General features: G+C 35.7%; 1 protein-coding gene across 7 annotated transcripts in view; it reads right to left on the reverse strand.

Annotated features, from left to right (window-relative positions):
• Nucleotides 1–22,441, reverse strand: part of LOC127503615 (transcription factor 4-like) — a 159,391-nt gene extending 136,950 nt beyond the window's left edge. The window contains exons 1-4 of one of the 7 annotated variants that reach the window (XM_051877640.1): nt 22,065–22,440; nt 21,810–21,926; nt 21,567–21,605; nt 20,832–20,904 (exon numbers count right to left, since the gene is read on the reverse strand). In XM_051877640.1, the coding sequence (XP_051733600.1) occupies nt 20,832–20,904; nt 21,567–21,605; nt 21,810–21,905 (208 nt within the window). In that variant the 5' untranslated portion in view covers nt 21,906–21,926; nt 22,065–22,440. The other 6 variants (XM_051877639.1, XM_051877642.1, XM_051877638.1 and 3 more) reach the window with 6 other exon arrangements.
• Between the last annotated feature and the right edge of the window lie 3,553 nt (nt 22,442–25,994).

Consider the following 25,994-nt stretch of genomic DNA (forward strand, 5'->3'; position numbering starts at 1 on the left):
ACCATTGCTTATCCACGTTGTAGATTTTCTCAGTTTTTTGTTTAAAATGTTGCTATTTTTATGAAACTTACATTCAAGTGTTGATGAAAAAACAATGCATGCAGCTAGAGTAAAACGAGTTTATTTGTTTAAAAGCAGAGGCTCTGATCTTTGCATGTTCAGATATTCATACAACAAAATATTCTGGGGGCCTTGAAAGCTTTGTAAGACAACTGAAAAAAATAGTTGATATTGTGGTTTTATATATGTTTTATATATGTATTATATATTGTGGTTTTTATATATTTATATATGGTCAGAAAATTGCATGTGTCATTATATTATTAACATTTTACCAAAATCAAGCTCAAAAGGAGTTACAAGGTAGGCAGGAAGTGCATCGCATTACGTTTTCATCAACTTATAGTTTATTGTAGCTATATTTGGGCACTCAGTTTTTTCTGTCATTTGTCATTGAAGATGAAGTGCTTCGCAAAGGCTATTTAAGACAGTATTGGCTATGACCTGACAACATATATATATATATATATATATATATTTATATATATACACAGTAGTGTTTCTTGAGTAAAGAAAATGCTGCACATCTTTCTTAATCATTGCATTGCAAACAAGCAGAGACGGTCTAAACTGTGCGCAGCACTTCATTCAGAATAGAGGAGGGCGGAGTTATGAGGTTTGACTGACAGCTTGAGGAGCCAATGGAGTTACAAGGTTTAGTCACAAGCTCTTTTTAATACTTTTCATTGGTTAAATATTTGCAAAACCTACAGAGAGACGTAAAGGATGACCAATAGTAATGATTTATGGAAAAAAAATAAAAATGACGAAATATGGAGTTAAGAGATTTCCGGCCGACAGCGAGGATTTGTGACTGAAAAGGTCTTGCAAACAGAATTTTGACACAAATTCAGCTGCCATTTAATAGAAACTCATCAAATTACTCAGATGTCAACATGGACATCAACGAAAAACAATGTCTAAGAAAACCCAATAATGCAGCTGACATATTTCATGTAGTAAACGGTAACAATAAGCTCTCATGTGTTATCATTAGTTAATGCATTAGTCAACATCAACTAACAATAAGCAATATACTTTACTGTATTCATTAACCCTTTGTTAATAAAAATATAATTGTTCATTGTTTATTCATGTTAATGCATTAACTTTTTGCAGATTTTAACTTACTGCAAAGTGTTATCAAAATCTCAACTTCTGCTTCTCACACATTTAGAGCCACATACAGTACAAAACCCCCTGAAACCAGACCAGACCGTGACCGCGAGACTCAGGTAAAGACTATTTCAAGCGTCCGTCTCTCTCCCTGTCATCTGCCTCCGAGGAGAGAGACTTTTTTCTCACATACGTTCAGCGGGTCGTTCCGTAACGCGAGTTCTGTTCACACTTCAGAAGAAGACATATGCTGAAACATTAATGTCTGTCCCGACGCAGCCAAGAGCGCCGATATCACTATTATCCAAACAGTAGAGCGACGCCAGGCGTTACGGCACCCCAACACACCTCGACCCATCCCACACACACACACACACACACACACACACATATGGAGAGAGAGAGCGCGCCGAGTCTGACCACGTGAAGACCGTGTGTGAGAGACGCTGGGCTTTTAATAGCCCGTAAACAAGATGTAAGTGACAAATAACAATATCGATGTGTGCATATGTGTTTTTGTGTGTGTGTGTGTGTGTGTGTGACGTGTGGGCGAGTCATTTTTGCTTAACGCTTTATAAGTGGGGAGAGATGAGAAAAGAAACGTGGATCATATTAAACATGGCTATTATCCAGATCTGGCGTGAAACCTTCTCAATGTCTTCGAAACTTCTGACTCAATGACGTCTCATGATGCCAATTTCAGCGCTGATGCCACAGGCTTGTTTCTGAGACATTTCAAGACTAACACTGTCAATCGCAAAAAACGTCTGGGTCAGTCTCACCTTAAAATAAAATAAGAACAATTTGGAAATTACATTTTGCATGAAGAGAAAAGCAATTCAGTACATTTAAAATGCAACAGCCTCCTGGAAGTGAAAAATCCCTTTCCTTTTAGGGAATCCACCAATCAGAGAAGATGCTGTTACCATGGAAACGTAAACAGCAAAAGAGATCCACACTGACCACACACTCCCATAATGCATTGTGAATGACATACAGTAACTGAGACTGATTAAACTCTCAAACTACTTGTTTATTTATATAGATCTAAATATTTTGTGATAAATGTCAAATATAATGGTTTTATACTCAACTATTATCATTAGTTTTAGATTGTACTAATGTTTTGGATTTGAAGAATGTCTTAAATCCTTTTGGAGATGATTGTTTTGGATCAAAACTTTTTTGATCCACTTCAAATGTTGACTACTACACACACACACACATATACATATATTATATATATATATATATATATTAGGGATGCACTGATACCGATACCAGTATCGGTATCGGGCCGCTACCAAGCTTGTGTACTTGTACTCGTACTCGTAAAAATACCCCCGATACCATAGACCAATACCTCACGTGACGTAACTGACAGAATTGTCCGTGCACAGAGACACCGGCGGCAGCAGCATAAACAATGTCAGCCTCAGGTGTGTGGAAATACTTCAAAATTAATGATGACACACACATTGCGAACTGCATGCTTTAAATCACAATTCGTTATCGATTAGTGAAGGCGGGATAGGCGGAATCACGCTGAATGACACAGACCAGAAGCGCTCTCTCTCGCGTGCAATCTCTTTCTTGCGCGCGATCCCACAGCGCGCGATCAGTTCTCCTTGCGCCTGAATGACCAAATGCACACACAGTTGTCAAAATGTCCATCGTGTGGAGTATCTCACGTAAATACAGTCAGTTATGGCTTAAGTGGACGTAAACATTTGGGTGAAAACAGGATGTGTGTCAGTATCCATGGATTCGGTCTTAAAGGGACCGTAGCCTATATGTGTCATTAATGTTAATAAAACAACAAAATATGTTAAATAAATGTATACATGGTAAATAAACCTACTGTATCTGAAAAACAATTTTATTTAATTTGTATCTCTATAGTATTTGTTGTATTGTTTGTAATTTGTTTGTAAATTTCTTTTTATATAACAACAATTATATATATTCGTAATTATGCCCTTTGAAGGTTATTGGAAAAAAAAAAAAGAGAGAGAAATTAATAAATGTATAGGCATCGGTATCGGTATCGGCAAGTACTAGAAAAAAAGTATCGGTACTCGTACTCTGTCCTTAAAAAATGGTATTGGTGCATCCCTAATATATATAAAGGTTTTTCAACATACTTCATTGTCAAAATAATGCTTTTCTATTTATGCAAAAAAATTTTTCTTTTATAATTTTATATATTAAATTATTTGAAAACTATATAATTAGGTATATATAAAAACAACATTTTTGTATATAAATGTAACATTTTATATTATATATTATTTAAATTTGTAAAGTATTTAGTATTTTTTATATAGTAGTTGTTATCCAGAATGTATGCATATTTAAATAAAAAATAATAATAAAAATAAAAATAATATATAAAGTAAAAATTATTGCATCTAGAAGGGGAGATTTTCTGGTTGAGATTTTTTTTTTTTTTTTCATTATTGATCAGGGCTGTTTTCCAGGAATTATGGAATTCTTTATGTTCAGACCTTTGATTATCCTTGAAAGAGCTGCAGATGTTTGACTGTACATGTCTGTACTTGAGTTCACAACACACAGAAACCAAGAGCCTATTCAAGAGAACCTTCACAGCCATAACAAAACCGATTTGAGAGAGGTAAAGAAAGAGATGAAAAGAGAGAAACAGAGAAAAAGATACATCAAAGACTTCAGCGGATTTACTTGAAGGAATCGTTCTCCCGTCGTTCTAAACCCACATGACACACTTTCTATTGTGGGGCACAAAAGGAGATGTTTCGCAGAATGTTCCTGCTGCTCTTTTCAATGCAGACAATGAGCTTGCTTTTCCAGAAAATAATAACATAAATTATTACATAAAAGTCAAACGGATTTTTATTATACTATTAGGAAACTTTTAGTATTTATTTTTTTCTTTTTAGAGGTTCTCAGCAGCTTGTCACTGTCTGCTTTTGCTCCTTGAAAAACAACAACAACTTATGCATTTATAATTCCTAATGATGAAATGACAACTGAACTAAAACACAGAATGATGCAATGAAAGGGAAGGTCATGTTTTCAGCGCATTGCGTGTGCATTGTGTTCGTCAGTTTGGCATCATCTTCGGCTTCGCATTTAAAAACCAAGGCCGTGTAATTCACAGTGACGAGCAGCAATAGCCATCATGCGTCTCTGTCGCTTTCTCCTGTTGCCGTTCGCCGCTCTCTCTCTCTTCTTTAGAGAATATATCAAAACACGCCGCATGTGTGAAAGCATTTGCGTCTGTAAACAGGTAAACATTTCCAGTCTACTCATTTGCAGGAGCTTAGCATGGTGAAAACAATTTGTGCCGTTTGAAAAACCCTCTGCAAATGAAGCTTGAAATATTTTCTTAAAGTGCCGATATGTTTCATTCACACTTCGGTTTCAAATGCGCTAAGGAGGCTTCACTGTTTTCTGTCAAGCACTGGTCTCTCTCTCTCTCTCTCTCTCTCTGTGTGTTTGTCTCTCTGCTGAGAGCAGTTTTCAGTGAGTTCTGCAGGGAAGCTTCACAAGTTTCCCGCACTCATTACAGCGCTGAAACCGCATGAGAGGCTCTACCTGAAACCCTCGGGTTCAAACTCTAGTACAGGATAAACTGGCTCGCCTCACTCAGCAGTGTGGAAACAGTTGTTCCAGAACATGTGGCAGTGAGATGTGTGTGTGCGCGGATGAGCGGTGGAATTCTCGGCGTAATTAAGTCCACACACACCTGCCTGCGTCCAGACGCCAGGGTGAACTCCGCACCTGTTACCGTGGAAACCGAGTGGGAACCAGACAGGGAATTCCGTGAAATTCTGGAACAGCTGATGTGGGGACGGAGATGGAATAAACGGGTGTGAGGAGGGAGATGCACACACACATACATGCACACACACGTGATCACATATCAAACACAATGAAATAGAAATGTATTAGTATCTCTACTATAATAATACTAAAAATGTACTTCCGCATCCTGCTGTTGAATTTTTGGGTTCGGGGTTTAAATGTACTTAACTGTTATAATATAACATCGAAGTCAAATATAACTGTCAAAAATAATGCTACAATAAATGTCGATATCCATTACAACCGTCAAAATAATGTTACAATATTACATCAACGTCCAATATAACTGTCAAAATAATGTTACAATATAACGTCAAAATAATGTTACTATATAACATCAAAGTCCAAAATAACGGTCAAAATAATGTTACAATATAACGCCAATGTCCAATATAACTGTAAAAAAATAATGTTACTATAGAATGTCAATGTCCAATTTTAGTGTCAAAGTAATTTTACCATATAAAATCAACATCCAATATAACTGTCAAAGTAATGTTACAATATAACTGTCAAATTAATGTTACAATATAACGTCAACGTCCAACATAACTGTCAAAATAATGTTACAATATAACGTCAACTTCCAATATAACTGTCAAAATAATGTTACAACATTAATGTTACAATATAATGTCAAAGTCCAATATTACTGTCAAAATAATGTTGCAATGTAACATCAATGTCCAATATAACTGTCAAATTAATGTTACAATATAACGTCAAAGTCCAATATTACTGTCAAAATAATGTTACAATGTATCATCAATGTCCATTATAACTGTCAGATTAATGTTACAATATAACATTAATGTTACAATATAACGTCAACATCCAATATAACTTTCAAAATAATGTTACAATATAATGTCAATGTCCAATTTAAGTGTCAAAGTAGTTACATTATTACTGTCAAAATAATGTTACAATATAACATCAAAGTACAGAATAACAGTCAAAATAATGTTACAATATAACGTCAATGTCCAATATAACTGTCAAATTAATGTTACAATATAACATCAACGTCCAATATAACTGTCAAAGCGATGTTACAATATAACGTCAAAGTCCAATACTGTCAAAATGTTACAATATAACTGTCAAAATAATGTTATAATATTTCAACATCCATCAACATCCAATATTCTGTCAAAATCATGTTACAATATAACATCAACTTCCTATATAACTCAAATAAATGTTACAATGTAACAATGTCCATTCTAACTGTCAAAATAATGTTACAATGTAAAGTCAACATCCAATATAACTGTCAAATTAATGTTACAATATAACATTAATATACAATATAACTGTCAAAATAAAGTTACAATATAATGTCAACATCATATACCTGTCAAAATAATGTTACAATATAACTGCCAAAATAATATTACAATATAACGTCAATGTCCAATATAACTCAAAATGCTGTTACAATATAACACCAGTGTCAGGTTTAACTGTGAAGATAATGTTACACTGTATGCAGCGTAACAATCTTTCAGCAGTGCTGTCTGACTGACAGGCAGATACTTTCAATACTCTCATACGTGTTTGTGTGAACTCTCTGTGAAGAACATTCGCGCCTCGCAGGAAATGCGGCTGTACGCATGAACGGTCAAATGCACTTCTTGGTCAAAATACCTGTTTTTTTTAAGGAAACACAGCACTGAGAGTGAACGTAAACAGAATGTCGAAATTGTGCATTTTCAGGTGTCGACGTGAAAGATAGACCTATAGACCTGCTGCTGTTTAAACAATAATATTTACAAGAAACGGAGAGAAACATTCACAGGTTTTCACTTTGCTGACTGTTTAACTTAATCAGTGTTTACTTAATTCAGACACACTTAAAAGCCAATTTAATTTGTTAAAAATGTATAGTAATATTTAACTTGAAATAATGAAGTGAGAGTCTGAGAAACGTTCCATCCCTAATAGCAGAAGCTCTATCCCATCACTGACCCATGTGTGTCTGGTCTGTCAGGGTCTATAACAGAACACTCTGTGTTTACACTGAGCAGATCTCTGTCTTTCTGCTTTTCACATTACCCATCAGCCCCTCCTCTCTACTCCTCCTCAGCCAATGACCCTGATGGAGGAGAAAGAGGCCAGGATGCCCCGCCCACCAGACCGCCCGCCCACCGCACACACCAAATAACAGACCTTGTTTCATTGCTGCGCCCTGAACACCTGCAAAACTTTCAGAGGGAAAAAAAAGAACAAGTGAGTGAGTGAGCGAGAGAGTGAGAGAGAAACGAGTATGTTTGAACACAGCAGCCAGACAAAAGCCTTTCATGAGAGGGCACTTCTGTGGGAAAAACTCCTCACAGTGTCCGGTTACATTCCTGTCTGTCTCTTTCTCTCTCTCTCTCTCTCTCTCTCTCTCTCTCTGCTTCTTTAAACAAGAACATTACACAAAAGTAAATTTCACAAAATCTGTCAAGAGCAGGTCATGAAAATCAAAAAACAGAAACAAATTACAATGAAGAACATTTTTGAAATTGTGATTTTTATGACAATTAAAAACATTTACCCCACACATATTCGCATAACTATTATGCATCCATAACTTTTAATTTTAGGTTTTTGTAAATTCTATTGTTCACAGTTGTGATTGTCATTATAATTCATTACTGGGATACATTAAAAAATACAGTATTTTTTTTTTTCTTAAATGCATAAAGGCAAGGTTGTGTTTAACACAATTTAAATAAATCATCATCATTTTACCATATTATGGTAACAGAATTTATTTTTTAATTATAGCAATAAAAATTGCAGGTAGAGGTTAAATGACCACAATTCTAATATAACTGTCAAATCAATGTTACAATTAGGGGTGTAACGGTACACGTATTCATACCAAACGTTTCGGTACAGGGCTTTCGGTACGGTGCACATGTGTACCGAATGCATTACATTGCAACATGTCTCCTGTTTGGGAACACTTCGGTGTCCCGGTGAATTACGACAACAGACAAAGACAGACAGATAAGACAAAAGCAGTACAACAGTACGAATACAGCGTTGTAGCCTAACCACCATTAACCACCAATAATCGCAATAAGCTCTGCGTTTTGTTTCTTTCTATAAGAAACAAAGTGTCATACTTCAAAGTCTGTCCACGAAATCACGAAATTCAAACAGAAAACGCTGTTTTGCCACTCTTTAACGTGGTGTGACAGTACAGGTGCCTCATTTCAACCGGAAGTGCAGATCATGAGTGAATGCGATCATCTCTTCCTCTTTAATACTAGTTACAGAATAAACATGATACATGAATGAACATCTGAAGGTATGCTGTAAGATACAGTACAACTTACAACTTAAATGGCCATATCTCGTGTAATTGAACCCAAAAAAAAAGACATCAATAAAACAGCTTGTATACGTCACGTAGCATTTACCTCAGAAAAGCCATTCAGTGTCCACAGCTTGTTAGTTCGCCAGAGAAATGAACTCTTTCGCTTAATATATGCTCCCTACATAGTTTATAGCATTAGCAGAGATTTTTTTTTATCCTTAAGTAACTTTGCTTTAATTTAATTTTATATTGTAATGTTTAAAGATACAGACACAATTTGTTCAGTAAACCACTGTTTAATAAAAAAAGAAAGCAATTTTACGTTTAGTTTTATCCCCACCTGCTGTACCGAACCCGTACAGAACCGTGACTTCAAAACCGAGGTACGTACCGAACCCTGAGTTTTGTGTACCGTTACACCCCTAGTTACAATATAATGTCAACGTCCAATATAACTGTCAAAATAATGTTACAATATAACATTAATGTTACAATGTAACGTCAACGTCCTATATAACTGACAAATTAATTTTACAATTTAACATTAATGTTACAATGTAACGTCAACGTCCAACATAACTGTCAAAATAATGTTACAATGTAACAATGTCCATTCTAACTGTATAAATAATGTTGCAACATAACATCAACATCTAATATAACTGTCAAAATAATGTTACAATGTAAAGTCAACGTCCAGTATAACTGTCAAATTAATGTTACAATATAATGTCAACATCCAATATAACGGTCAAAATAATGTTACAATGTAAAGTTAACATACAATATAACTGTCAAAAAGTTACAATATGATACAATATGATGTCAACATTATATACCTGTTAAAATAATGTTACAATATAACATCAATGTCGAATTTAACTGTAAAAAATAATGTTACCATATAATGTCAATGTCCAGTATAACTGTCAAATTAATGTTTAAGTAAAACATCAACATCCAATATAACTGTCAAAATGCTGTTACAATATAATCAATGTCAAGTTTAATAAAAAAAGTTGTAATTCAAAAGTAAAATGATCGGACACTTTACAACAATGAGAATTTGTGGGTTAAATTGTTATGAAAATATTGTCCCAATGTCAAAAATTCTTTATATATATAATATTTGCCTTTTAAATTTAGTACAAATTTAGTACAAATTTAGTGACCTGGACATGTGTTAGCAAAATTCACTTATAAAACTGTATAGAAATGCAGTGAAAAACAAATGCAGAATACTATAATTTGCGAGTTTCTGAGTGTTTCTCTGCGGTCGGTCTCGTATGATGTATAAAGCGCATAACCCCAGCGGGTTTGGTTTCTGCTCTACGTGTCACGACACACACGAAAAGCAAACAGCTTCTTAAATACATATTTATTGGATAATTAGGGCTGTAATTGGTTCAGGCTGTAACGAGATGGACGTTAAACCAGCAACTGCAGCAAAAATTAGCACTTGGAAAAACAGTAGCACGTACTGCCCACACCGCGAGAGTGAGAAAAACACACACACACACAAGTGAAATGTACATAAACAAACACATAAAACACACACAAGTGCTTTCTACGACTGCAAATGGGTGCACACACACATACACACACGCGCATACGTGCATGCAAACGGCAGCCATAACCAAAGCATTGATGGAATGGAATGTCAATGGCGTCACAGATACACACACACACACACACAAACACACACATACACACTGCCAGATGTTCAACTGCCTTTTAGGAAAACCAAGACAAGAAATCTCCTCTTACACACACACACACACACACACAGCAGATAATCCGAACACTTCACTTCAACCTGACACTTCCTGAAATTCCATTCATGCACAATAACATGAGAATAACTGCAGGAATTTCACTGCTAAATCAAGCTTCTTTTGCTTAACAGAAAAGTTTCAAAGATTTAAAGGGACACTTCGCAACTTTTTTTTTTTTTTGTTCAAAATTTAAAAAATTCAAGTAAATCAATACATCATCAATGCTTCTTCCAAAATATGTTTTTGTCTTACTCTGATTCACTATGGCAAGCCTATTATAATTGTTTATATTTTAGGCCTAACGGATAGTTTTGGCGGGAAATTGCGTGCACGCGTCGCTCGCCCGTGTATCTCGTCATATCCGTAAATAGACAGAAGTTGCTCCACCTATTTTGGCGTGTGTCTTGCGTGGAAGTGGCACAGGTTAATTGTCAGAGCGAGCAAAAAAGTTTGACATGGAGCTGCTAAATCTCCAACCTCTGGGTAATCACTCGTTTTAAACAAACACCAAACAGAGGACAGTTTGCTGGCGAAAAGAAAACGAAACGGAGCTCGTAATAAAACCAGAATCAACATTAGCTTGGCTTTTCAGAGATGGCGAGAACTGAGGGATTTGAAGAAGATGAAGAAACGCGGAGATGATGATGTTTTTATTACTCAACAGGTAAACAGTTATATGTACACTCTAAAAAATGCTGGGTTAAAAACAACCCAAGATGGGTTGAAAGTGAACAAATCCAGTGATTGGGTTGTTTTAACCCAGCGGTTGGGTTAAACGTGTGCCCAACGTGCTGGGCAGTTTTATTTAACTCAACTATTGTTTAAAAATTACTGTATGGCTGGATTAAAATGAACCCAAAATAGGTTGGAAATTAAAAATCAGACACATAATTACTAGAGTCAACAATAATCAAAAGGTGAACATTTATTAATAAGCAATTTAATAAATGTTTATTGTTTAAGTATTATTCATTAAACATATTAATAAATGTTCATTTCCAACATATTTTGGGTTCATTTTAAGCAGTCATTTTTAAACAAAAGTTGAGTTAAATAAAACTACCCAGCAGGTTGGGCAAACATTTAACCCAACCGCTGGGTCAAAACAACCCAATCGCTGTGTTTTTCAATTCTCATCCCAACTTGGGTTGTTTATAACCCAGCATTTTTAGAGTGTATCTCTCTAACAGATTTCATTGTAAAGCATTATCTACTCTGAAGGCTCATTTCATTATGCTGGAGTTTATTCTCAAGGAAATACCGCATCTATTAATGGGTAAAGCTACAGTAACATCTTCAGCTAATCAGCTTGAGATCCATCTAAACTGTTTATATCTCTTAAAAGGATAGTTCACCCAAAAATGAAAATTATCTCATAATTTACTCACCCTTAAGCCATCCTAATTGTATATGACTATCTTCTTTCAGACAAACACAATCGGAGATATATTTAAGAGCCGAAGCACAACCAAAACAATGTTCTTCCGCAAAATGCATACAGTTAAGTAAATAGTTAAGAAGCAATTAAGAAAAATACAAATATGATTGATCACTGCATTAACATTTCTGCTCACACTTGTCATTTTGATCAAATGTACATTGTATTCCCACTGCACTGAACAGATTCCTTCATTTTCAAATGCTTCTGCGTGTTCGACCCTTTTCCCACATCAAATAAGAAGGACAGACAGCCAGGTGCATCAGGAAAACTGCAGCCAACATGTACTGATTCATCAAAGGATTTACACAACTGATAAGATACTGTTTGAGGAACACTGACCAACTAGTTAGGCTAGATGAAACAATCCCACAGATGCACATTGAAGGAGGGACCTGAGCCACATCTACAGACCATAAAATCACAGACACTCTTTAATGCCAGAAGTTAAGCAAACACTCAGCAACCACACAGAACACAGAACAAAAATGCATCATGACTTTTCCATATTTTCATTTTGCATATCATCTCATGGAGTTTTGGATATTTAAAACAAACAAAATCTTTCAGCATTCCAGATAAACGTTTGACATTAAAAGTAGCATGAAACTTAGCGACACAGATGACATCACGTACGTGAGACATGCTAACATTAGCCTCTGTCACTGCTCAATTATGGCAGCCATTACAGTGGCACATCTTCCAGCGGCACACTTGACAATATCCAAACAAGTCAGCCGTTTTAATTAAAAGTTCTCCGTTTCAGCGTGCACCTCACCTGCCATGTTAATTACACACAGTGCTGCTGTTCTTCTGCCTTTATTTTCAGACGGCTAATTACACTTTTTTGAGTCTCTTCACCTTCACTGCTATGAGCAGGTGCGATGAGAAAACAAGGTGTGCTGTTCCCACCCCTGCATGGAGAATCACGGGGATTCGTTAAGGACAAGCCCACTCGTTAACACACAGGGAAATGTTACTGCTCAGAGGCTGGTCTTTAAGAGCTCGAGAAACGTAATGGAGTTCTCAGTTACACCTCATTTAGGTACCAACTTTGTCTCAGATGTTTCTCCTAAAAACCTGCACTGACAATCATTAAGTTTCATTAAAGGAAAGAGTTAACTTAATAACATTTCATTGCTCAGAAGTTTTTCTTTCACAACTTATGAGACTTGAATGAGACACAACTGAGAATCATCGCAAGTATTTAACTTTGTGTCAGATGTTTCTCCTATAAACTTTTCACTGACAATCATGAAGCTTCATTGAGGCAAAGAGTTACCTTAACATTTCATTGCTCAGAAGTTGCTCTTTCATAACTTATGAGAGTTGAATGAGACATAACTGAGAATCACATTTAGTATTTAACTTTGTCAGTGCAGTTTTCTTAGAAGTATTTGAGACAATCATGAAGCTTCATTAAAGCAATCCAATGTTATTGCTCAGAAGTTGCTCTTTCATAACTTATGAGACTTAAATGAGACAACTAGAATCATCATAAGTATTTAACTTTGTCTCGGATGTTTCTCCTAAAAACTTTTCACTGACAATTATGAAGCTTTATTACAGGAAAGAGTTAATTCAAAAGTTGCTCGTTCGAAACTTATGAGACTTAAATGAGACATAACTCAGAATCACATTAAGTATTTAACTTTGTCAGAGCATTTTTTTATGCAAAGCATTTGAGACAATCGTGAAGCTTCATTAAAGGAAAGTGTTAATTCAATAAAATGTTATTGCTCAGAAGTTGCTCTTTGATAACTTATGAGACTTAAATGAGACAACTGAGAATCTTTGTAAATATTTAACTTCGTCTCAGATGTTTCTCCTAAAAACCTGCGCTGACAATCATGAAGCTTTATTAAGACAAAGAGTTAACTTCATAACATTTCATTGCTCAGAAGTTGCTCTTTCATAACTTATGAGACAAAAATGAGACATAACTGAGAATCACATTTAGTATCTAACTTTGTCAGTGCAGTTTTTTAGGAGAAACATTTGAGACAATCATGAAGCTTCATTAAAGGAAAGAGTTAATTCAATAAAATGTTATTGCTCAGAAGTTGCTCTTTCATAACTTATGAGATTTAAGTGAGACATAACTGAGAATTATTTTAAGTATTTAACTTCGTCTCAGATGTTTCTCCTAAAAACTTTTCACTGACAATTATGAATCTTCATTAAGGGAAAGAGTTAATTCAATCAAATGTTATTGCTCAGAAGTTGCTCTCTCATAACATATGGTACTTAAATGAGACATAACTGAGAATCGTCATAAGTATTTAACTTTGTCTCAGATGTTTCTCCTAAAAACCTGCACTGACAATTATGAAGCTTCATTAAGGGAAAGAGTTAATTCAAAAGTAGCTCAGAAGTTGCTCGTTCGAAACTTAAGAGACTTAAATGAGACATAATTCAGAATCACATTAAGTATTTAACTTTGTCAGAGCATTTTTTTTAGGCAAAGCATTTGAGAGAATCGTGAAGCTTCATTAAAGGAAAACGTTAATTCAATAAAATGTTATTGCTCTTCATAACTTATGCTGTTGCTCTTCATAACTTATTTAAATGAGTTGAATGAGACATAACTGAGAATCACATTAAGTATTTAACTTTGTCTCAGATGTTTCTCCTTAAGTAGGACAATAAAAACAGACACAAATTAGTCAACAAGCTATAAAATGAATGAGTGGAGCAGCTTAGATCATTTGATGTGAAATGTTTGCGTTCATATTGAGATCTCTGACTTTGGATTGCAAATCTGAGCACAGTTTGAGACATGGTAGAGATCTCTTCTAAAACTCTTTACACATGTGAGATTACTGCGGTCTTTTTTAAGGACAAACATCTTGAGATTTCAGTAGAAGTCTCCAATTGTTCTCACTGCTGTATAAGAGAAACATTTGAGACATAAAAGAGATCAAATTTGTCTTTTTTCTTTCATGTGCCTTAGCATGGGAGTGACTCTCGATGAGTTAACAGTGCGTTTCAACAGCGTTGTCATCATGGGAACATTCAGGAACCTGTTTGAAAAGGGCAGGGCGATTTTCCAAAGGTCATTGTGAAAGGCAGAGACTGATGGGTGTTTCCCATGAATCGTCATTACCCACAATGCACTTTGGTCCCATTGTTGTTTCATGAGGGTGTTGAATCACTCTTGGGCAGTAGCGTCTTTAGTTGGTACACTTTCTCAGGCCGTATTTTTAAGTCATTCATTACAACTCTGGACAGGACGGGATCAGAAATGACAGTCCAGTTCAGGCTCTGCAAAGCATCTTTGTGCAATACAAATAAAACAATAACATTCAATTACATGGATCTGAACGGATTGAACTGGATCGCTGGACCGCCTTAACCAAACCCGACAGATGGAAAGCGGACCATATTACCCATCACAGGACCAAACTGCACCAGATTAGATCAACCTGGACTCGACTACCTGAACTAAACAAGACTCCATAAATAGATAAACCACAACGACCAAATCTAACATTAACTGAAGGTGAAAAGCAGCCTCCGTTCCACTCAGGAGACCAGCACACAAAAACAGGAAGTAGCTCCGCCTGCACTTCCTTACAGACATCAGCGTCTCTGTCCAAAACAACACGAGGGCTGCTCACTCGGCCTTCAAAATCAACCTGTTTATCAGACACTTGGCATGAACATCCGTTTTTATCTCCTTTAATTGTACTTATTTTTTCCTGTTGATAGGTTTTTCACTTGTGCAGACTTCAGCAGAGTTGTTCTGGGAAACTAAAACATCAAAATACTTTGCAAAATAAACACAAAATAATTTAAAAACAGCAGAAAAAAAAAAAAAAAACACAAAATAAATAATAAAAATATGAAAATCTACCTTAAGGATGTTAAATAATGATTAAAATGATTAAAAAAATAGTGAATAGTAAATCTACATTAAGGACGTTAAATAATAAATAATAAGAAAATAATAAATCTACCTTGTTTAAGGACATTAAATTATAATAAATAATGATTAAAAAAAAGTAGTAAATCTACCTGGTTTAAGGATGTTTAATTGAAAAAGACAAAAGTACTGATTATTTAAATGCATAAAATATTTATTATTTAGAAATAATTGCAGTGAACAAAGTTTTTAAATGTAATTTGTAATCAGCATGAAACTTATGCAATGCAAAAAAAATGAATACAGGGCAGAATTTGACTTTATACTTGACTGGATCATAAAAACTGTATATTAGATGTATTGATGACGTCAGAGGAGGCGGAGCCAGCTATTACATGTGATGAAAGACAGTTTTTCCTTCCTAATAACGTACTGATGATCATTCACAGTAAGACCAGGAACACGAATTAAGAGTCAGTTTTGATTTCACGACCCGGCCGCACCACAGCCTCCCTACATGACATAAGCGCTAATCAACATGCAGCGAATGTTGCGTCTGCACCCTTCCCCAACAGTTCAAGCACAAATAGGTTTAAGAGCCCCATTTCCAGGTCAAACAAACAGTGTGTGAGAGCCCAGACCAGCCTTATCAAAGCAGCGCAGAGATAAAAAGAAGAAACATATTCACCAACACACACACGCAGACATTTAATCACAAAGGAAGTGGGCTACAGGACAAAACAATGTCAACAGAAAGAGAATCCAGCCAAAGGCATGGTGGGAAACAAACTCTGCTGACGTAACTTTGGAGGACACGACCAGCTCGACCGGCTGATTTTTGGGGGGACGAGATGCAAACGAGTTAAAAACAAGAGGAGCTATTGTGCCATTCGGAGGCTGATCGGGGACGATCTGTCATGATTATGACGTTCAAATTATTCACTTTTATTAAGGTTCTTTAAGTGCAATATTCGGCCCGGAATTGATTTTTACAGGTATAATTTTAAATTTATGGAGGCTTTCTCTTTAAAATAAAAATCTGACAGCTATGGGTCAGTGGCGTCTGCAGAATACTATGAAATGTATCAAAAATATTATCATCAAATGAAATATAACATTATACTACTGAAAATATGGAAAAATTTCTCTTCTGCTCACCAGGGCTGCATTTATTGGATCAAAAATACAGTAAAAATAGTGAAATATTATTACTATTTAAAACAAATGTTTTCTTTGTGAATATATAGTAAAGTGTAATTTATTCCTGTGATCAAAGCTGAATTTTCCAGTCTTCAGTGTCACATGATCCTTCAGAAATCATTCTAATATGATGATTTGCTGCTCAAGAAACTTATCAATGTTGAAAACAGTTCATATTTTTGTGGAAACCATGATGCATTACCATTTAAACATTGGGGTGAGTAAGGAAAAAGGCTGAAAAGAAATACTTTTATTCATCAAGGACATAGTAAATTGATCAAAACTGACAATAAAGATATTTATGAAGTTACAAAAGATTATATTTCAAATAAATGCTGTTCTTTTGAACTTTCTATTCATCAAAAAGCATCTTAAAAAATAAAATGTATCACAGTTTTAAGCAGCAAAAACTCTGATAATAATAAGAACTATTATAAATAATTGAGCACCAATATTAAAATCATGTGACGCTGAAGACTGAATGATGCTGAAAATTCAGCTTTGATCACAGGAATAAATTACAATTTACTATATATATTCACATAGAAAACAGCTGTTTTAAATTGTAATAATATTTCACAATTTTTACTGTATTTTTGATCCAGCCTTGGTGAGCAGAAGAGACTCTTTCTAAAACATAAAAAAAAATAAAAAATCCAAACATTTGACCGGTAGTTCCCCATTTTAAATATCTGGGGCATTTTTAGCACTTTCGATACCATTTTTGTCTTTTTTACTTTCGGCAAGAGTGAATTTGGGACAGATGGTATTAAATGCAGTCAGAGGCCAGAAATTCAGAGCAGATGAACAAAAGGAGCAGGAACTGGAGATCCTCTTGATCAAGGAGGGACTGAGTTTCTATATAAAGTAGAGATGCTTGACCTCGCATGTTTAGTCTCTGCATGTATTGACATCAGTACGGCACAAGAGGAAGGTCATCTAGGGACTCGAACACAACATTCACACACCGCTCTGACTGCACAAACAGTGCTGTTCTGTGAGCTGTGGTGAACTGAACTATCTGTGAGACAATGAAAGTTAAGAGAGATTTTGACGTAACATTTTTTTGGCATCTTTTCTCCAACAGCTCTGCTTGATGACTCTAGACATCTAATGATAAAGAAGAAGCATTCTCAGCACTGATGATACTACAGCAATGATGAATTCAAGAGGCCTAAATGATAAAAGTCGAGAGTGTCTCATATTTTCACGTTCATAAAAAAAAAATTTATTATTTAAATACTTTTAAGGATCATTATATGAATATGAGCGTTAAAAATATATAATCATACGTTCACTGTAAAAAATGCTGGGTTAAAAACAACCCAAGTTGGGTAGAAAATGGACAAACCCAGTGATTGGGTTGTTTTAACCCAGCAGTTGGGTTAAATGTAGTTTTATTTAACCCAACTATTGTTTAAAAATGACTATATGTCCGGCTTAAAATGAACCCAAAATATGTTGGAAATTAAAAATCAGACATAATTTGGCAACAGTAATAATCAAAAGATGAACATTTATTAATAAGCAATTTAATAAATGTTTATTGTTTAATTATTATTCATTAAACATATTAATAAATGTTAATTTCCAACATATTTTGGGTTCATTTTAAGCAAGAAATACAGTCATTTTTAAACAATAATTGAGTTAAATGAAACTACCCAGCAGGTTGGGTCAAACATTTAACCCAACCACTGGGTTAAAACAAATGACCCATTCGCTGGACTAAAACAACCCAATCGCTGGGTTAAAACAACCCAATCGCTGAGTTGAAACAACCCAATCGCTGGGTTAAAACAACTCAATCGCTGGACTAAAACAACCCATTCAGTGGGTTAAAACAACTCATTTGCTGGGTTTGTCCATTTTAACCCAACTTGGGTTGTTTTTAACCCAGCATTTTTTACAGTGTATATTATATAACAATTAATAATAATTCTTTATATAATAATTAAATACATTATATATTATATATATAAATATAATTATATATTATTAATGCTCATATTCATGTAATGAGCACACACACAGATATATTTTCATTTAATTGTTTATATACAGTATAACATATATTTAATTAATTATTTATTTATTGAATAATTAAGGATCATTATATGAATATGAGCGTTAAAGGTATATAATTATACATATATTACATAATAACAATTAATAGTAATTATTTTTTTAAATTATTACATACATTATATATATAAATATATATTATTAAATATAATTATATATTTTAAAGCTCATATTCATGTAATGAGCACACACACATATACTTTATATATATTTTAATTATTTATTTTTAAGGTTCATTTTATAGATATGAGCATTAAAATTATAATTATATGTATTTTACACAATAACGATTAATAACAATTATTTATAATAATAATTACACACACACACACACACACACACAAGTCTTCAGAAGTCATACAATGCTATGAGTGAAGAACAGGCCCAAATTTAAGCCACCATTCATTGAAAATCATCTCCTCCATTCATAAACACACTGACAATCACTGATGTCAAACCTGTTGGAACATTTATTGAGGTGGCAGGTCTAAAACGAGAACAAATAAGGTAGGACAACTTCAGGTCACTTGAAATAATAGTCATACGGAGCACTTCTGCAGCGTTAAAAAGTGTAGCACTGGGAAAAGTGATGCTTTAAATGGATAAAAAGTTCCTAGAGTAACATTTTTAGAGTAAAATTTGCAAAAAAAAAAAAAATAACCCCACCAAGTCAGAAGCCTATTATAAGCAGGCTCATTATTAGCATTAGATAGCACTAATATTGCTATTACAAGCTAAAACGCTCATTAATTCCTAATCTCAAGCACAATTAAAGGGTTTGATATTCCTCCGCATCTCTCCCCCTCGCCGCCTCGGCTCCTTTTCTGCCGTGGTTCTGCTCGCTAAGAGAAAGACAAAGACGCTCTGAGAGGTGCTGGATTGTGGGAGGAGAAATCTTCTTCTCTCTTCATCTCTGCGCTTAATGCAATCGCTGCCGTCTGATTGACAAGCAGAACCAAAACAGAGCGATGCAAATAGCAGCACGGCTTTGCGCCCGGCACTTTTTTCGGCGCGTTATTAAAATAACCCCACTTTTCAACGTGGCTTAATAAGCTACGGCTGTTACCAGAACAAACGCACGGGCCTATCTGCCGCTAGCCGAATCCTCTCAAAAAGCGCCAGAGACTGGCACGAGCTACCCGCGAGCTTCGAAACGGATAGATAATACATAAATTTAGCGCCGTGCCCACACGTTCTCATGATCCGCGCGTGTTATTTATTTAATATGCCTTCTTTTTTTCTCAACGATTCACACTTTATGAAACATTTCCTAGCGATTGGAACCCAAGTTGCATGGCAACAGACTAGCTGTAGTTTGGAGACCCCCCTCCATCCTCCTGCCCGACTTTCCAACAGCGTAAAACTGCGGCACAATCCAGGCGAAAGCGCAGGAACCGAGGGGCAAAGGAAGGGGGAAGGGGGCGGCATGCAAATTATCGAACCCTAAACAACACTCAAGTCTGAAGAAAACAATAGCAGCCATTGAAAACATGAAGACACCGACTGCACTGACAAACGCTCTCTCAGCCCTCCATCTGTGCATTCAGATCACCACATACATGCACTTTTTCTTTTTCTTTTTTTGAATGCAGTAAAAAGCGTGCACAGGAATGAGCAGTGGATTCCATGTTGCGCTGGTTTCCTTCCTGAATCCACCTCCAGGGTCAAGGTCATTTATTTTTTGTCGCTTCTAATTATTTATTTATTCGCTCTTTTTTCCCCCCCCCTGCAGGAAACATTCATCAGACGCGGAATTAAAATCAGCTCTCCAGATTTTTTGCAAACGACATTACAACTTGCAACGTAATAAAATGTCACGTTTTATAAAACGCACACTTTAACAACACAAATCTCTGGTGCAGCGTCCGTACGGCACGAATTATGCATGAGTGTGTTTGTGCAGAAAACAAGCATCTGCCACAACAATCAAACTCGCATTGCAAAATTGCACGTGAACTGTGACACAAACACACACACACCTGAAGAAGTTTGCCAGGTTAAAGTCACAAATATCTCCCCGCACACACACTTTAAACAAAGCTTATTATAATAACTCTGTGACAGCGACAGAGGGCCGTTACACACACACACACACACACACAAAAAAACATGCTTCAGTTTCATTTGACGTACTTGAGCCCGAGAAATGTCCACTTCCCAGAGACGTCGGTCCGTTCTTCCCGCTGCTGACAGGAGGGGAAAACATCTACAAAACAATCATGACAACACATTAAAAACTTGCCCTGAATCAAAGAATATAAAACAGGCATTTATGCTATTCCCTGCATTATTATAATTCAATCTGATCACAATGCATGCATCATCTTACTGTTAATTTGATTAATAATATAAGCCTCAAATGCGAAACCAAGCCAAATTTCACATAATCAGAATGTCCTGAGCACATAAACTAGCCAATAGTGTCGGCAGATGGAATATTTTTGGAACTGTGGCTTCATAAAAACACATTTCCTGAGTGAAAACTTCCCAAAAGCATTTCTCACAGGATGCACATTTAGCTGGTTTTTCACTTTTGACACTGAACCAGATGAAGGCATCATCAGTCCACTGAATCTACTCTAATCTCACGTCCCTTGTCAAAAATCATCCAGGAACGCTTATGGAATTTTCTATCATCATTTGGAAGCAGTCCTAATGGGATCAAACTTGAAGATTTTTCTTTGTCTTGAGAATTTCATTCAGCAGAACTGTATTTGATCCCATTAGGACTGAATCCAGAATATAATCACGAGAAATTCCATTAGAATTCCTTGAGGATTTTTTTTAAAGGGTCAACACAACATTCATATGACTCTATATTAAAGAAAAAAAACACAAGAAAAGACTGAATAAAGTGGGATATACTACCATTGATGTGGGGAACATTTTCAAATCGCTGTTTCGCATCTATAAGACAACAGAATTACTAATGCAACATCACATCTATCAAATCCACACAAGCTTTTGCAACTTTCTTTCAGATTTCAAATGCAATTTACGCGGCACAGTCAGTGCGCAAAAGTCATCTTAAAGCGCACAGAAACACAATGAAATGTGACAAAACCAAACAAAGTGTGATCATTGACCTCCAGCATGGAGAAACGCACTTACCGCGCTGAAATCCAGTAAATCGCTCAGTTCTTTATCCGTCCCTAACGCGGCCATTCTCTGATGATGATGATGGTGATGATGATGGTGATGATGCATTTTTAGAAATATCACATAAACCTAAAAACATGGAAACAGATCGCAATGAGAAAACACCCGATCAGGAGGAGCGTGTCTGATCTTCAGAAACACACACACACACACGCACGCGCTCGCGCTCACACACACACACACACGCGCGCAAACACACGGACCCACGGCACGATCGAGCCCCAAAAAATCCACTCCGCGTGAAAAAGAGTCTGTGGATCAGAGGAACATTCTGCCACAAGGTGAAGCGGACGCGCAGGTGTCCGGTAGCGCGATGCGAACAAAGTCTCTCCAAGTGTCCCTCCGGCAACAATCCGAATCAATAACTGAGTGAGAATGTGGATTAAATAAACACTCAGATCTGTTTGTGAAGTGTTTCGCGCTGCTCGTGGAGTGTTTTATTGACAGGACGGTGAAGAAGCTCGTGTTCGCTCGGCGGAGAGCGGCGCGCGCCGGATCAGTGTGCGCGTACAGCCACCTACTGCAGGAGCGCTTCATACAGACATACACACTCTGGAATACCGCGCGGAAAATCGCAACTTTCAGTGCCACAACCTCATATTAAACGCTTCACACTCTGATCGAGTGCGTGAAGGCGGTTTTGGTTCTACTTTTAATAATTATTTCATATTTGTGCGCGTGTCCTAGAGCACGAACGACAGCTGAAAGCACCCCGGAGTCAACTTTGGGTCACTTTAATTTTTTTATAGAAAACAAAAACTTTTTTTTATGTGAATCTGTGGATGTTTAAATTGATGATGATGATGATAATAATAAACAAATAGTTCAAGACAACATTCATATAAATTTGATTTAAAAAAAAAACAAGACTGAATAAACTGATGTAGGGAACGTTTTCAAAATCGCTGTTCACATAATGTAACATCAAATCCTTTCAGATTTTTAAAAGCAAATATAAATACATAATCAAATAAAATTTGACCATTTAAGGCCGTTTACACCAACTATAAAGATAACTATAATGATATTAATACCTATATTAGCCTCCACACAATCACACGATATCGCTCTTTGTCGTCTGTCGCTTTAAATGCTCGCGCCTTTTAAAGCAGAATGGATTCTGTTTGGCTGTCAATGTTTTATCGTTCATCAGTTAAAAAAATCGTTTTGAAAGCAATAGTTGGAACATTATCGAGTCCAACCTTTAGTGTAATCGTTTGTTTTACTCGCGTTTTCACAGTTTCCCCCTATGAAATCCAGTCATGCAGCAGGCTCTTTTGCAACTCAGTCCTGAGGGACCGCGTTCAGGCGGGAAAGTGATGACGCGTTTTAACGGTCATCAATATCGTAAATCCTGCAAAGTTTTTTATATTTTAATTTTTTTTAAAATGTATGTACATTTATAACACTGTACATTGTATTACCTTTGCATCAAATTACAAAAAACTAGTTAGAGCTGCTGTGAGGGTGTTTTAATACAGCGGCTATGGCTATCGGCTATTGGTTATCAATTGCTCTGTTTTTTTGTTTTTTGTTTTTTCCTCTTTTTGAAAATTGTGAAAACACAATTATGCAGTTTTTCTTTTGCTATTTGTGCAAATGGAAACACAAAACATATATTTAATGAAGTCTTTCATTCACCGCTTTAAAAGTTAACCCAAATATGACGACTTCCGCTTCTGAGAAACCCGAAAATGTGAAAAAAAAATTGTCTATTATATAGTTCCTCTGTGTCCTTATCGTTATATTTGCTATGTGTACTCTGCTAATCTTTTACATTTAGAACGATTTTTAGAACTATATACCTTATGTAGCCCCTCCCCTTTTCAGCGCTGCGCTCGTTGTCTTTTGACTTCCGGTTTGTATTTCCACAGCGATCTTACGTATTTATGAATGAACTGCTCGTTTTAAAATCTTCTGGATCTACTGACATTTGTTAAGACATCTGCTTTAAACATTACAATGCTCATGATAACTTTAATTAACTCTACAACAAGTAAATCCACTTCACCAGCTAATTATTCTTCAACAGCGATGCCATAGAAATATATAGAGCTACCGCAAAAACGGAAGTTCAAGGACAATATTATAAAGATGGCGGCGCGCTTGTTTCTCTGGCGCATAAGGTCTATATCGTTCTCGTACTTGGTGTAAACAGGCCTTAAAGGGATAGTTCACCCAAAATTTAAAATTCTGTTATCATTTACTCACCCTCAAATTGTTCCAAATCTGAAATTTTTTGTTTTGCTGAACACAAAAGAAGATATATTGAACAATGTTTGAGTACCATTGACCTGTGAAAAAAAAAATACTATGGAAGTCAATGGTGCCCCAACTTTGGGGGCGAGTAATTGACAGAATTTTCATTTTTGGGTGAACTACCCCTTTAAGATTCAGCACCTCGTGCATATCCTTCTCTAACCCCTTCAAACCAGAGTAACAATTAAAAACTGGCAAAATGTGTTTGCTAATATGACTTTAGCTGACAGAAACAATGGAGCCCTTGGCTGATATTTTCTCCTCAAATGCTTCATGCCAACAAAAAACCACTGCAGCACTTTCCCAAACACCTGTAGTGCTGCAACAGACTGTTTTTTGTTTTGCATGAGAGGAGAAGAATGGAGAGTTTATTCCCAATGATTGCACTTCAGACACAATGCATATTCATGTGTAATGTTTAATGTTTGTCAATGTGGCTCAGAGTTGATAAGGTTAAAAGGTGGGTTTATTTTCAAAGAAACTGATGATAAATATCACCGTGATCAGAGTCTGTAGCTCGCAATATTGATCCATCGTCAGTTTAATTCATTAATTAATGTCATCAGTGTTTTAAATGCATCACTGTGGCTTTCATATCTATTTAATATGGTTGTTTTGGTGGATCACACACACGGGCCTAATGAAAACCTGCAGAAAGCGTCTCTTTAAGAGGTCTGATGTGTCACTGGAGTCCATTATTTCACACACCTGCACCGAAACCTTCCCTGTTAACCCACAGATCAGATGAAATATCAGTAAGTATATGTATTAAAACATGAAGATGTGGATTGAGCTGTAGTCGTACCGGTCACATCTGACAGACCGTCGTTCATTCAGTCGAGTCTCATGGAATGAAGTTTCCAGGCCAATCCCGCATCTGTCAAAAGGAAATTTGGAAGCTGACATCATGTTTACAAACATATTTAAAAGACTCAGAGCACAGATCACCTATAAAAGCATTTCCTTGCTATAAAACGCTCATCCAAGAATGTGTTTTAAAGTACTGCTGTTCAGGTGGGTCAGAAAACATATGAATGAGCCAATCATCCTGGTGACAGAAATGACATCACTTCCTGTTTGGCTGCAGCGCCTCCTGGTCGATTTGGTCGAAGATCCTTAAGATGTAGCCAAAGTTGAGGATTTAGTCCTAAAGTGACTCACTATGCAAAAAGTGTCACAGCATCTTCATGGCCAGATTTGTTTATTGTATTACTAGTGAATGCTGGAAATCGTTTGACAATTTTTGTGCAGCTAAATCTGAACAATATTTGACTCAAATTTGATGCACATTTGTAGCAGGTGAGCAGAAAAATATCTGACAAGCCAATATTTATACACTAAGCGGATAACCCCAACTGGCAGATGTTGTAACTACATCATTATTGGGCCAAAAGCATGACAATCATTAAAAAAAAAGCTACATATTTGGACTTAAAAAAACAAAAACAAATATATGTATAAAAATTGTATATATTATTATATGAAAATAAGAATATTTAAGATATAAGAATATTTCATTCTATTATAGTATGTTTTACCAGAGTCTTAATTTTAGAGGTTTTTAAAATTATTAAAATTGTCTTTTTTTCCCCCCCATTTGTTTCATAAGTGTGACTGAACAAATCAAAAATAAACAGAAATTGATTCAAAAGTTCATAACAGAATATATATAAACATATACATTTATATATATATTTAGTGCTGTCAAACGATTAATCACGATAAATCGAATCTAAAATAAAAGTTTGTTTACATAGGCCTAATATATGTGTGTACAGTGTATATTTATTATGTATATATAAATACACACATGCAAGTATTTAAGAAATATTTACATGTATACATCTATAAATATATTTTTGTTAAATATATACATGC

This window comes from Ctenopharyngodon idella, chromosome 21, assembly GCF_019924925.1.
Source record: "Ctenopharyngodon idella isolate HZGC_01 chromosome 21, HZGC01, whole genome shotgun sequence".
Classification (NCBI taxonomy): domain Eukaryota; kingdom Metazoa; phylum Chordata; class Actinopteri; order Cypriniformes; family Xenocyprididae; genus Ctenopharyngodon; species Ctenopharyngodon idella.